The 11412-nt window shown below is 36.5% G+C and overlaps 1 protein-coding gene across 1 annotated transcript; it reads right to left on the bottom strand.

The window, feature by feature from the left end:
- Window positions 1-1190: 1190 nt before the first annotated feature.
- On the bottom strand, window positions 1191-8846 carry AME3 (Protein kinase superfamily protein). The gene is made up of 12 exons (XM_089141267.1): window positions 8512-8846; window positions 8222-8342; window positions 6748-6774; window positions 6508-6661; window positions 6367-6415; window positions 5820-5934; window positions 5541-5632; window positions 5295-5442; window positions 3014-3078; window positions 2789-2886; window positions 2414-2522; window positions 1191-2251 (listed from the first exon to the last, which is right to left on the bottom strand). Exons 1-12 carry the CDS (start codon window positions 8599-8601, stop codon window positions 2114-2116), a joined length of 1206 nt encoding a protein of 401 aa, XP_088997393.1. The 5' UTR covers window positions 8602-8846; the 3' UTR covers window positions 1191-2113.
- Between the last annotated feature and the right edge of the window lie 2566 nt (window positions 8847-11412).

The following is an 11412-nucleotide window of genomic DNA, read 5'->3' on the forward strand; positions in this document are numbered from 1 at the left end:
CTTAAAACCCTAAAATACCCCTATGGTTTTTAATCTATATGTTTTTCTTTCATTAGAAGAAAACAGAGAAAATCTTACCCAAAAAAAAAAAGACTTCTAAATTTTTTTTTAGTTAATTTTCTTTTTCCTTTAAAATGAAAGAAAGACCTCTAAAATAAAAAACAGAGGGGTATATTGAGATTTTAAAGTTAAAATTAACTAAGGGTAATTTAAGGTTTTAACTACTAAAATAATTGAGAGCATTTGGAACAATAAAACTAATTGAATTTATGGATTACGATAATGTTAATTGATGGTAATTTAGAGATTTAACTAATACACTAATTGAGGGTAAATTGAGATTTAAACTAGAGCAACTTTTAGCTAAATAGTTTGAAATATTAGAAAAAATTTGAAGGCACAAGAAAAACTTAACTGAAAAAATTAACAAAGAAAAATATTTGATACTTTCCCAGATGAGAGGACAAAGCCAAAATTTTAGTAATGGAGGTATATAAATTTTGAGGACAAGATTCACAATTCAAAAGTGAACTCCACCCAGAATATAGGACGAAGAGATGCGTGGGAAGACAAACCCCTACCCCCAAAGGAAAATAGATTTCCAATTTCATATTTGAAAGTGTCCTTCTAGATAATTATGGAGAACTTTTTTTTTTTGGAATGAGGTTCATCCTGACCAGCTTGTGCGCGACTGCATCCTCAAAGTGCTTTTTATATAATTAATATAGGCAAGGGCTTCACCCCTGGCCCCAAGGGGGTTGAACTCTGACCTCCTATGTGAAAGCGTTGGGCTTTGCCAACTGAGCCAACCACTTCTTGTGTGCTAGGTTTTCGAGTTTATTTACTAGGATTAAATGTGGATTTTTATTGCAACAGCGACTGCAGCTAGTTGCCAACGGCCCAGATTTTATCATGTCTACAAAATATAGTAGGACGGATGCAATTAAAATGGCGGGGGCTTATTTGTAATTATAGTTTTCTTGTTTTACATTCTAAGGTTTAATATTTTTCAAATTTACAGACCAAAACCCCAGGTTTTTCCCAGCTTTAATCCCCTATTTTGCAAGTTGGTGATTCGCATGTCTGAGTTCTATTTTTCAAAAATCGACGAATCTTTCACACTCTAGTAGCGATTCACTTTCTTTAAGAATCAGAGGATTCGGTGGGAAAGAAGCAAATAATCCAAGTTCAAGATTGAAATGGAACTCTAGTTGAATGTTTGATTTGTTATCTGCCTTGTGGTTTGTTTCTAGTGTTTTTGTGAAATCCATGTTCCGTTTTGCTTAGATCCATTTTCCCCTTGCATTTTCTTGTTTTCTTTTCTTACAAAATTCCAATTCGATCATATTGTTCTTGATTCCTAGTTGCTGAACGCCTAAATCATTAGAGGATGAATGTCAATTTCTACTTCTGGCTCCTTTGAATGAGACTGTGAAGCATTCCAGAGAACCACAAGCACCAAGGCTTGCAAAATTAGGGATTAGAGTCGGTTAAAATCAGGAGTTTTCATTTGTAAATTTGTTAATATTGAATCTTAGAATGGGAAAAAAAAATATTGAACCTTTTTAATTGCATCCATCCGATTAGATTTTGTAGACGTGGCAAAATCTGGCGTTCACAGCTGGCTGCAACTGCAAATATAAATCCGGAACTGTAAGGAATAAGAAAAGGAAAACCCAAAGCCCAGTATAGAAGATGATCGATGAAGGATAAATGAAATCCCTGACAAACAGATCATCTTGCAAGGTACAGTATTGATCAATTTCAAACGTAGTTCCATTTTGAAACCTGCAGAAGGCAATGGCTCACAAAATACCAAATCCCTAACCTCATTATGCTTCCCAGCTGAAAATACTGCAGGGTAAAAAGGTTCGAACATTTCTCTGTGGCAATTCGTTGACAAAAAGAGTAAGAATGCTAAATGAAACGTACACTGGAACACCTCTCCCTCCTACCCTAAGCCACAAAACAAAGACAATGTACAACCCAGTCACCAAATTAAAACATGCATGTTACATGTTAGCCTTAGCTTAAGCTAGATGACTCCATCATCATCGTTTAAAGCCAAGTAAAATTGGATGACTGATGATAAATTAACTTCAAGCATCTCCTGTTAAGCTGGATTCCTGAAGAATGGGTGGTTCAAGGCTTGCCGGGCAGTTAGCCGTTCCCCTGGGTCAAATTTCAATAGCCCGTAGAGCAAGTCTATAAAAGCAGCTCTCGAGGACTCTACATGTCGAGAAACCATATTCTGCAACATAAAGGGTAAATGTCATCAGAAAGCAAATTTATTCCCCTGAGATGAATAGGTGTGTCCAAAGTAAAGACGCCTCCAGGAGAAGCCACAAGACATCTTGGCACACGCATCAAACCCAATATAATGGCTTAAACTGATAAGCTGCAAAAAGCAAACCTTTAGCAGGTCAAGTTTCCTCACAGCACGAATGCTCTCTCTAGAAACTGCTCCTTCAGGCCAATTTAATCGTGCTCCCCCCCGCCTGAAGTATTTCTCTGCACCACGACTGCACCAAACAGCTCAAAATTGGAGAGCATTCTCAATAAAGAATCAGCAAGAACTCGACACACTTCATACAATTAATAGCAAATATGACCGGTAATGAAAAATTCACCAAAAATTATCAGTATAACATAATCACAAAGCAGTAATCATATGGCCAATTCTATTTGATTGGAATCAGGCAGAGTTAAATTTAGCTTTTATATGGCACAAATCACCAGAAACAACTTCAATAAAAATAAATAAATAAATAAAAACAAAACAACTTACCAGGCTCTGTGTGTCATATGCCCTGGTAAAGGCCCCAATACGCGCTCCATCATTGCCAAATGTTCCAAATTTTCGTGCGTCTGAAACAGTGCTTCTCCCTGAACAAAATCACATGGGATTAGAATTCTGAACATCTTGCAACAGCCACACAGGCTTAATAATTGTGAAAATAGCCCTCCCCCACCCATCTACACACAATGATCCCTCTAAAATGAAGTGACTAACCATACAAAGCTCCACAAGTATGCAACCAACACTCCATAGATCACAAGGGTAACTCCATCCAAGACCTGCAACAAATATGCTTTTAATAAGATAGAAATTGAGCATTGGGAAGCATCAGCTACATATGGAGGTACCTCTTAACAACCAAGAGAAACTTCTCAAGGGATATATACAATAAGCTAAGCTCACTCCCAATGTAAAACATATCTTTATGTCAGGATATGGAGTAACACATAAATATATATACAAGAAACAAGTTTCCCACACTCCAGGATATTAACAACCCTGTTCTGGTTTAGGAAAACCAAACCCAAAAAAATACATTATTTGGACTTGAAAGTCACCATTTCAGCCAAAACTTTGCATACATGACCTTTTTCAGCCACTTGAATTGATGATTGGCAATCTTTCCATGGATATGCACACCGGAATTGGACAGGATGATTGTATAACTTGGTGGCATGGGTCAACCATATGCCCAACTTGTGGGGGCCTTTCTTCCCTGATTCTGCAGAATAGTTCCTGCTTCACAGTGGGTAAGGCTGTCGATTGGGACTATTTCCAGTAATTGGGACAGGTCCATAGTTGTACCAGTAGCAGTTATAGTTATAGTACTGTCCCATTTACTGATCAGAACCAAATCTAAGTCCCAATCTAAATTATTAGTGGAACGGGTGTTATTAATTCCTATATAGCTCTCAGGTCTAGACCTGATACAAAGGGGAGAAAACTCTAATGGTTTCAAGATGGTTCCATTATTAGAAAGCGACTTAGAATACAAACCCAATATAATCTGCACTATTTTACTTCTTCAAACTCCCTAAGGGCCTGTTTGGTTACATGAATCCAGAGATTTGAAATCTCTGGATTCATGAATTTGAGAATTATACCCATCTGGTTGTAAAAATCTCTAGATTCATGAAATCTAGAGATTCACCTTTTTACACTAAAAACGTGAATCTGTAGATTTATGGGTAAGGGGTGAAATCCAGAGATTTCAAAAAAGCTATACATTTGCACATTCACAAAAATCACGTCGATCAAATAATTTTTTAGGATGAATCCACAGATTTCATTCCACAACCAAACATCTAATTCTATAAATTATAACTCTATAGATTTCAAATCTCTAAATATTTTAAATCTCTAGACTCATGTAACCAAACAGGCCCTAAAATCATATGTGAGGTGCTCAAATCAACTGCTAAGAATTTATGACGATGAAGCTTATGTACAGTTTTGGTCTCACCACAAGTAAGTTACAGAAATCGAACTAAAGGTCCATTAGCTGAAACCTCTACAATTACCACTAAACTACACAAACTTCAGTCATAAATTTCAACACTACATGTAATAGACCTTTTTAAAAGGTAGAGATAGTATTTCGATATTGGTAACATTGGGAATCCAATCCAAAACAGATAACAAAATCAGCTCCCAATATCATCCGATTTATACATAGGAAGACCCAGTACCATATTTTGGATGGAGTCTTCAAAGGGGTTCCAGAAGATCCAGGCTTCAGGTCTAGTGTTTCAATTGCAATTTTCTCAAAATCAGCATCTCCAATCCAATATCAGAAGACAAAGGAAAAAGTAGTTTGATGAATAGAAGGATAGCAAGCTAACAGGAATATTATCAGTAACAAGTTCTCGCTGCCAGCTCAAGGTGGGAGCATTTTGGCAAAGAACAGTGAGTGAACAGAAGGAATTTGTCCTATAGTACCATTTAGTACCCAGTTCGATATCCCATCCAACCTAGCAGTAAGCAATCCACCAACCGAAAACAAAACTTTCCTTTGAGAAGTGAGCGATAACTGAATCATGTTCATATGTACTATTTACATGAAGAGAATCCCATCCAACCTAGCAGTAAGCAATCCACCAAACCAAAACAAAATTTTCCTTTGAGAAGTGAGTGATAATTGAATCATGTTCGTATGTACTATTATATGCAGAGAATCGCAATGTAAATCCAATAAACAAATAGAAACTGGTGTTATTGCAGCTACTTTTCCAAATCCGCAGGAGAAATAATTATATATTTAATTAATAAGTACTTGCTTCATTCTATGTACAAGCATAAGAAATACACAGGGAAAAGACAGGCATCAATAAAAACAATCAAATAATAAAACCAACACAATACAGTGTAATTACAATTTTCTTCAGCACCAACTTTATTTTGCCAGCCTCAACAAACAAATTGGTTCCCTACTGTAGGATTCAAACTCGGATGAATGCAAAACAAATAAACTAATGCATTTTCAGAAGCCCTTTACCTAAAATGATCTCTGGTGCCCGGTAATGTCTTGTAGAGACAATGGAGCTGTGATCCTGGTTGTCAAAGGCAGTACTACCAAAATCAATCAGTTTTATGGCGCTTGACTTTGGCAAACACCTGAAGTGTGTATCATCTTGGGAATTCCTCTGTATCATTCCAAGCATTTATTAAGGATGATTAACGAGTTTCGGATACCCAATACCTGGAAAAGAAGAAATTATTAAATAACTGTGATGCAAAATACCTTGTACCCTGGAAGCTTTACATACTCAGAGGATGCAAGAAGTATATTTTCAGGCTTCAAGTCGGTGTGAATTAGGCGTAAATCATGCATATCTGTCAGAGATGATAACAGAACACTCAATTTGTTAAGCCACCAAAAAATGTATGATCATAAGTTACCCAAAAAAAATGTTGTCAAGCCATGGACAATCCAAACAGCCAGAAAGTAGATGTGACCCATTGGCTACAAGATAAGATATTAAACGAATCAAATAGAGGAGGCAAAGGACAATCCACACACATGCTACAGATTCCAATAGCTGACGTCCAAACTCCCGGACAAGATCCACAGGAAATGGGCTATATTTATTTCTTCGTAGAAAATCAAATAAGCTTGGTCCTAGCCTCTCAAACACCTGGTAACACCATTAAAGTTCATTGAAAGAGGTTCAATATTCAGTTTTCCAGTAGCATAATAAATGAAGCCCATACAAATGAATGAATTCAGACTACCAAAAAGTTGCAACTTTTAGTTACAAATAGTCGTTCAATATTTCATCCACCAACCCCTCCAAATGCAAACAGTGGGTGGCCCTGAAAATTCATATGCAATGGAATCGTCTAGGAATATCCGCATTATTTTAAGTGCATCCCAAGGAATTAGAATTTTAAACATTTACTGGGTTAGTCAAGAATAGCATCTAAGGAAAAACAGTAATCTCCAATATGAGAAAGAGAATCACAATTTGTAATCCCTAAGATGACAAAGAGAACCACTATCTGTAGTAGAAATAGATAAACTCGCAGAATACAATAAGGAGGACAACTCCATTGGTTCAACTACTTACAATGCATATATGATTGCGGTAATCAAACCAGTTTCGGAGCTGCACACATCTGCAGAAAAGAAATTGCATTAAAAGATTAGCACTTCGTAAGTACCTACGGCATAGCAATTCTTTTCAGAAGCAAACCCAAATTATACATACCGTGAGGTACCAATATCATTCCTAGAAAGATGTTGAAGTATATCGATTTCAATTTTTGCTGCCTCACGGTATTTGCCTATGCTTCGAACTACTTTAATCGCAACATACTCTCGTGTTTGACGGTCCCAACATTCCAAAACACGGCCAAATGTGCCTACAGTACTAGTAATTTGCTGACATGGACACAAGCATAATCATAAAGAAAAGATCTGAGAGACAGCAGGGCACTTGACAGCTAACCTTCACCCATCTTGCTAAGTATTTTATCTGAGATACAGGAAAGAAAACATCCTAAAATCTTATAATCTTCTAAACTGGTAATAGGAGAAAGAAATAAAAATTACTTTGGTAGCACAAAAATGAGACAATCAAGTAAGTGTAAACTTTAAGCATGAGGATAATAGAGGATAAAGCAGAAGCATCATGTCAAACCAACTATTACAAAAAAAAAAGGTAACAATCAGAGCTGCACTAATTAATAATGGAATTAGAATCCCAAGTCATTCTTTGAAACTAAGTGAGATGTTTCTAGTTCAGTCTGAAAAACTATAATTCAAATACACAGAAAGAAGTGAACCATTGTGGCATCAATCATTGCAGTACAGACCTACAAAAATTAAGGAGACATTCAAAGTTGTAACAATTATGGAGAAATCAAACTCATAAGTCAACCTATGAAATTACCTGACCCCATTCAGTTAGAGAAGGGCTGATTGTGATTATTTTTAAGGTCTTCATTCTTTGAGATTATGGGAGAAGTGATCGATGACTGAGTGAAACAAGAAGATAATATTTCTGGATAACTAATTTGGTTTTCCACCATGGTGATCTACCATAAAAGCCATTCATTTGCTTCGGATACTAATGGAAATGTTTAGATCATACGACAAAGACACCAATATGGTCTTTATTTATTTAAATGAAGCTTATGGTAGAGTTCCTACAGAATGTATTTGGCAACGGTCAGGGAAGTGGAGAAAAATGTTTCAAATAAGTACATCAATATTTTTAAAGATAAATATACTGTCGCAGTGAAGACATGGCACAACTGCTGAGGTAAATTCGAAGTTGGATAAAGATTAAGAAAAGGTGAAAAACAGAGTATCCGTTGTCCAACTCTATAAGATCAAAAAGTAAGATGATTTACCACAAATGAGTCAAATGACAACCTCAGATACTATGTTCGATCATGGATACATAAGAGGATGATATTATATAAAAATTAAAACATAGTCGATGAAATGGACAATTGGCTTGATTCAGATTGAAAGAACTTAAAAAGAGACCAGAGCAGACTTAAAATGACCACAGGAGAAGTGGCGAGGATAAACATGCATAGCTTAGTGCTTCATGAAGTATGACGATAGAGCTAACTGCAGAAACGGAATCCATAAGCCTATCCAACTTAATTCTAGTTAAGGTTTGAAATCGATCAGCGGCAACGGGCAAAACATAGCCACCATATTTGCAGAATCGGAATCTAAATAGCCTATCCCACTTAATTCTAGTTGAGGTTTGTAATCGATCACTAGCAACTGGCAAAACATTGCCACCATACAAAAGACAATATCAAACAAGAATCATTGAAACCGATAAACTCTTCCTGACAAAATTCATCTTCATGTCAAGTCCCAAGAAAAATCAAATTTTGCAGTCTAAAATGAATGATACTCAAAAATATCATCCACCTAGCAATTGTAATGCGATAACTTACATCGTGGAGTGAGATTTTCCCCAAGATTAAAGACATAATGGCCTTCCCGATCGTCATCTCTCCAAGGCGGCGACGCCGGTCGAACCAGACTCTCATTCGCAGGAATCGGCAGCCGAGCAGCCTACACAGATGCAGCGAGCCATTCCATTGGTGTCAGATTTTCACATGAAAACCCTAACTTTGCTTCACAGTGGACATAAAAACCCAAGCCACCCTATCCCCACGGAAATTCTATTGGTGTTGCCCTTGGAAACCAAAACCCTAATCGAACCACACAGGGATCCACCAACCTCAGCTTCGGTAGGGGCAACATCCCAGGCGAGACGGGGACGTTTTCTAGTTCGCTGCTTCTCCATGTCTCTAAATTCAACGGTTACCATCTACGAATTTGACACTTCTTCCTTCTCTGTCTCTCACCTGTTTCTTCTCCCTTTTCCCTTTCCCTGCAGTGAATTGTTATCCCTACAAAAGCTCAAGAAAATTCCAATTAATTTGCTCTCCACCCCTGTGATCTGAGGAGCCGTACCATCTGTTGTCCTGGAGAAAATATACCATTTCATTAAACAGATCTAAAAACGATGGAAGAAGGAAGAACTCGCAAGCGATAATGCTTCGAACAGTTCGAAGGTACCTTATATCGTGAAAATCAGAGTCGGTCGTGGCGGATTCCCGACTCATATAGGATTCTAAAATCGGCCGGAATCCGAATAATCCAAGTATCGGTTTATAATAGAAAGTATCGGAAGAATCTTGGTGCGGGATATTCTCTTCCAAAATAAAAATAAATCAGTAAAAATTAGTTATCAAGTAAGGGTGCAAGTTTCGCTATGGTAGTTTTACACTTTTACTTGCCCTAAGCCTTGGGCTCGGTCCTCAATACGGGTGAGGTTCAAAATATTATGACCCTCAATTAGGGTTTTCTACCAAAAAATAAAAATAAATTAGGGTCAAGGGTTGGCATGAGATTAGTATTTGTTCCGCTTAGCCCATCCCTAGGAGTGTTAGTTTGCAATCTGAACCACTAAAAACAAATCGAATAAGCCTAAGTCGAATCTTAATGGGATGTGTTTGGGTTTGAGGGGCAAAGCTCAAATGATTTGGAATGGTTCAAGTCAATCCGTGTGCAACCACATTAGCCGATTAGTTCTATTAAAATATAGTTTTGGATATGTTTTAATAGATTAGTTCTACTAAGTCCGTTAGTCCATTTTTTTCTTTTTTCTTTTTTTTTTGTGGAAAGGTTTCAATTTTCTATTAAGATATAGTTTTAGACATAACGTTTTCTATTTAATAACATCCATATTTATGAAACATCTATAGGTTTAATTTTGAGCTTCAGTTCTCAAATACATTCCAAGTTTAACTTACATCGAGTGCCATCACATACGTTTTGCTTCAAATGTTTTTTAGTTGTTGCTCAAAATTTATTGTTGAGAGTGAATAACAATATTTTATAATGATCTTAAAACTGTACCAATGTGAATCCAAATGATTAGCCAACCTTAATCCAAAACTGCAACAAACAAAACATAACTAAAACCATTATTTTGCTAATGGGTTGTGTTTGAGTTTGATGTTTTTCAGCTCAAAACCACCCCATACCGCACAATTGACACCCTTACCCATTCCTATATGTCCTTGATTTTGGCCTGATGCTAATCCTAATTTTTGCTTTGATTTTTGGGGTCAAAAAAGTTATAAATTGTTTTATTGTTTTATGGACAAGAAAACAAATGGAGTTTGAGTTATTTTACACTTTTGTGCATTTTATCTTCACTTTGCTTGAGATATTTTCTTTATTTTTTTTTTAATTTTTTTTATCAAATTTAATAGTTCTTTGATACCATTTTTAATGAGTTCGGATCCTCTACCCACATGGAATAAAATATTCCACACATGGTTGGATCATTGACACATGCCCAATCTCAAAGGGAAATCTATTTTTTTTAGTAAATAAGCTAATATATAACTTAACATTATTAATTACAAAAAGGCACAAACCCACTAAGGTTTCCCACATTCAGCCCATTAGCTTATACCATCTATTACAACCAAGGTGCAAATCTCAACGCCTTTCGTCGGCTGCCGAAACCAGCGAATCAGGGAAATCTCACCGAGTTTTTGTTGATTAATCTCCAATATTTCGAGGCTTCTAGTGCAAGTTGTCATTTATTACCAACATTTCCAACAATTTGTCATTTATTATTTTGTGAGTACTTGTGTGTGATGTGTCATGCTAAAAGTGGTTTAATGTTAATTGATGTGTGATGTAAAACACAAGGGAGACATTTGGTTTAACTTTAATTAATGTGTGATGTAAAGACAAAATAGGAGAGAGAGTTTCAACTTTCACGGGTTTCCATAAAACCCACACCCATGCCCTAATCGACTATTCCATAAATGTGTTTCTACAGTTCTAATTCATCTTCTCTTGAAGACGGAATCATGGAAGTAGCCGGAGTTCACATTAAAAGGTTTGAAGAAAGGCTTGAAGAACTCCAAAGAGGAAGCAAGGTGAAGCGGAATCAAGTCACTAAAGCATCGTGAGAACTCAACATACTCGCATGAAAAGGAATCGAGAGGGAGAAACGGAATCTGCTCATTCTAGCGATCAAACAATTTGCTTAGTTTAGAGCTTCTTTTCTACAACTCCCCACAATTTTTACCTCTAACAATTTGTTTTCAAACGAAAGAAAGAGATATCGTGAAGTTTTGGGTGATTTTCGCCGGTTCATCGGAGAATTTACAATTTTTCGGCGATCTTCCGACGAATTTCTGTCAATATTAGTTTCGCCCCATTTTTTTATTTTGGTCCATGGCGAACTTGGCAAATTTCGCCACATTTTGGGCGAAATTCGCCAAATTTCCTACCTTGGTTATAGCATAATTGCTAAGCGTCCAGTGAACAAACTTTAGCAAATCTTAGCATGCATCATATGCCAAACCTATAGTATCTTTGTGCCTCATAGAGTCTTCCAAGATAACATTTATCTCACACATGAATGCCTTCACGGTATGAAAAGATCAAAGGCTAAAAAAATGACCAATAGCCATCAAGCTAGATTTTGCAAAACATTTAACAAGTAGAAATGTTCTTTCATTAAGCATAGACTAAGACACTTGGCTTTTTGACATTTGTGTCCAGTGGACCATGCAATGTATCACCATCGTAGAATGTTTTATTAAAATAA

Source organism: Hakea prostrata, unplaced genomic scaffold, assembly GCF_041222555.1.
Source record: "Hakea prostrata isolate BN-2017 unplaced genomic scaffold, UWA_Hpros_2 contig_15, whole genome shotgun sequence".
Taxonomy (NCBI): Eukaryota; Viridiplantae; Streptophyta; class Magnoliopsida; order Proteales; family Proteaceae; genus Hakea; species Hakea prostrata.

Excerpts from the sequence above, each read along its gene's own strand:
- AME3 (XM_089141267.1), bottom strand. The coding sequence starts at position 8,601 with ATGGTAACCGTTGAATTTAGAGACATGGAGAAGCAGCGAACTAGAAAA. Across the intron at positions 5,443-5,540 it reads TAAAGCTTCCAGGGTACAAG|AGGAATTCCCAAGATGATAC; the intron begins GTATTTTGCATC and ends GGAATGATACAG. Across the intron at positions 2,252-2,413 it reads GGAAACTTGACCTGCTAAAG|AATATGGTTTCTCGACATGT; the intron begins GTTTGCTTTTTG and ends TTTATGTTGCAG.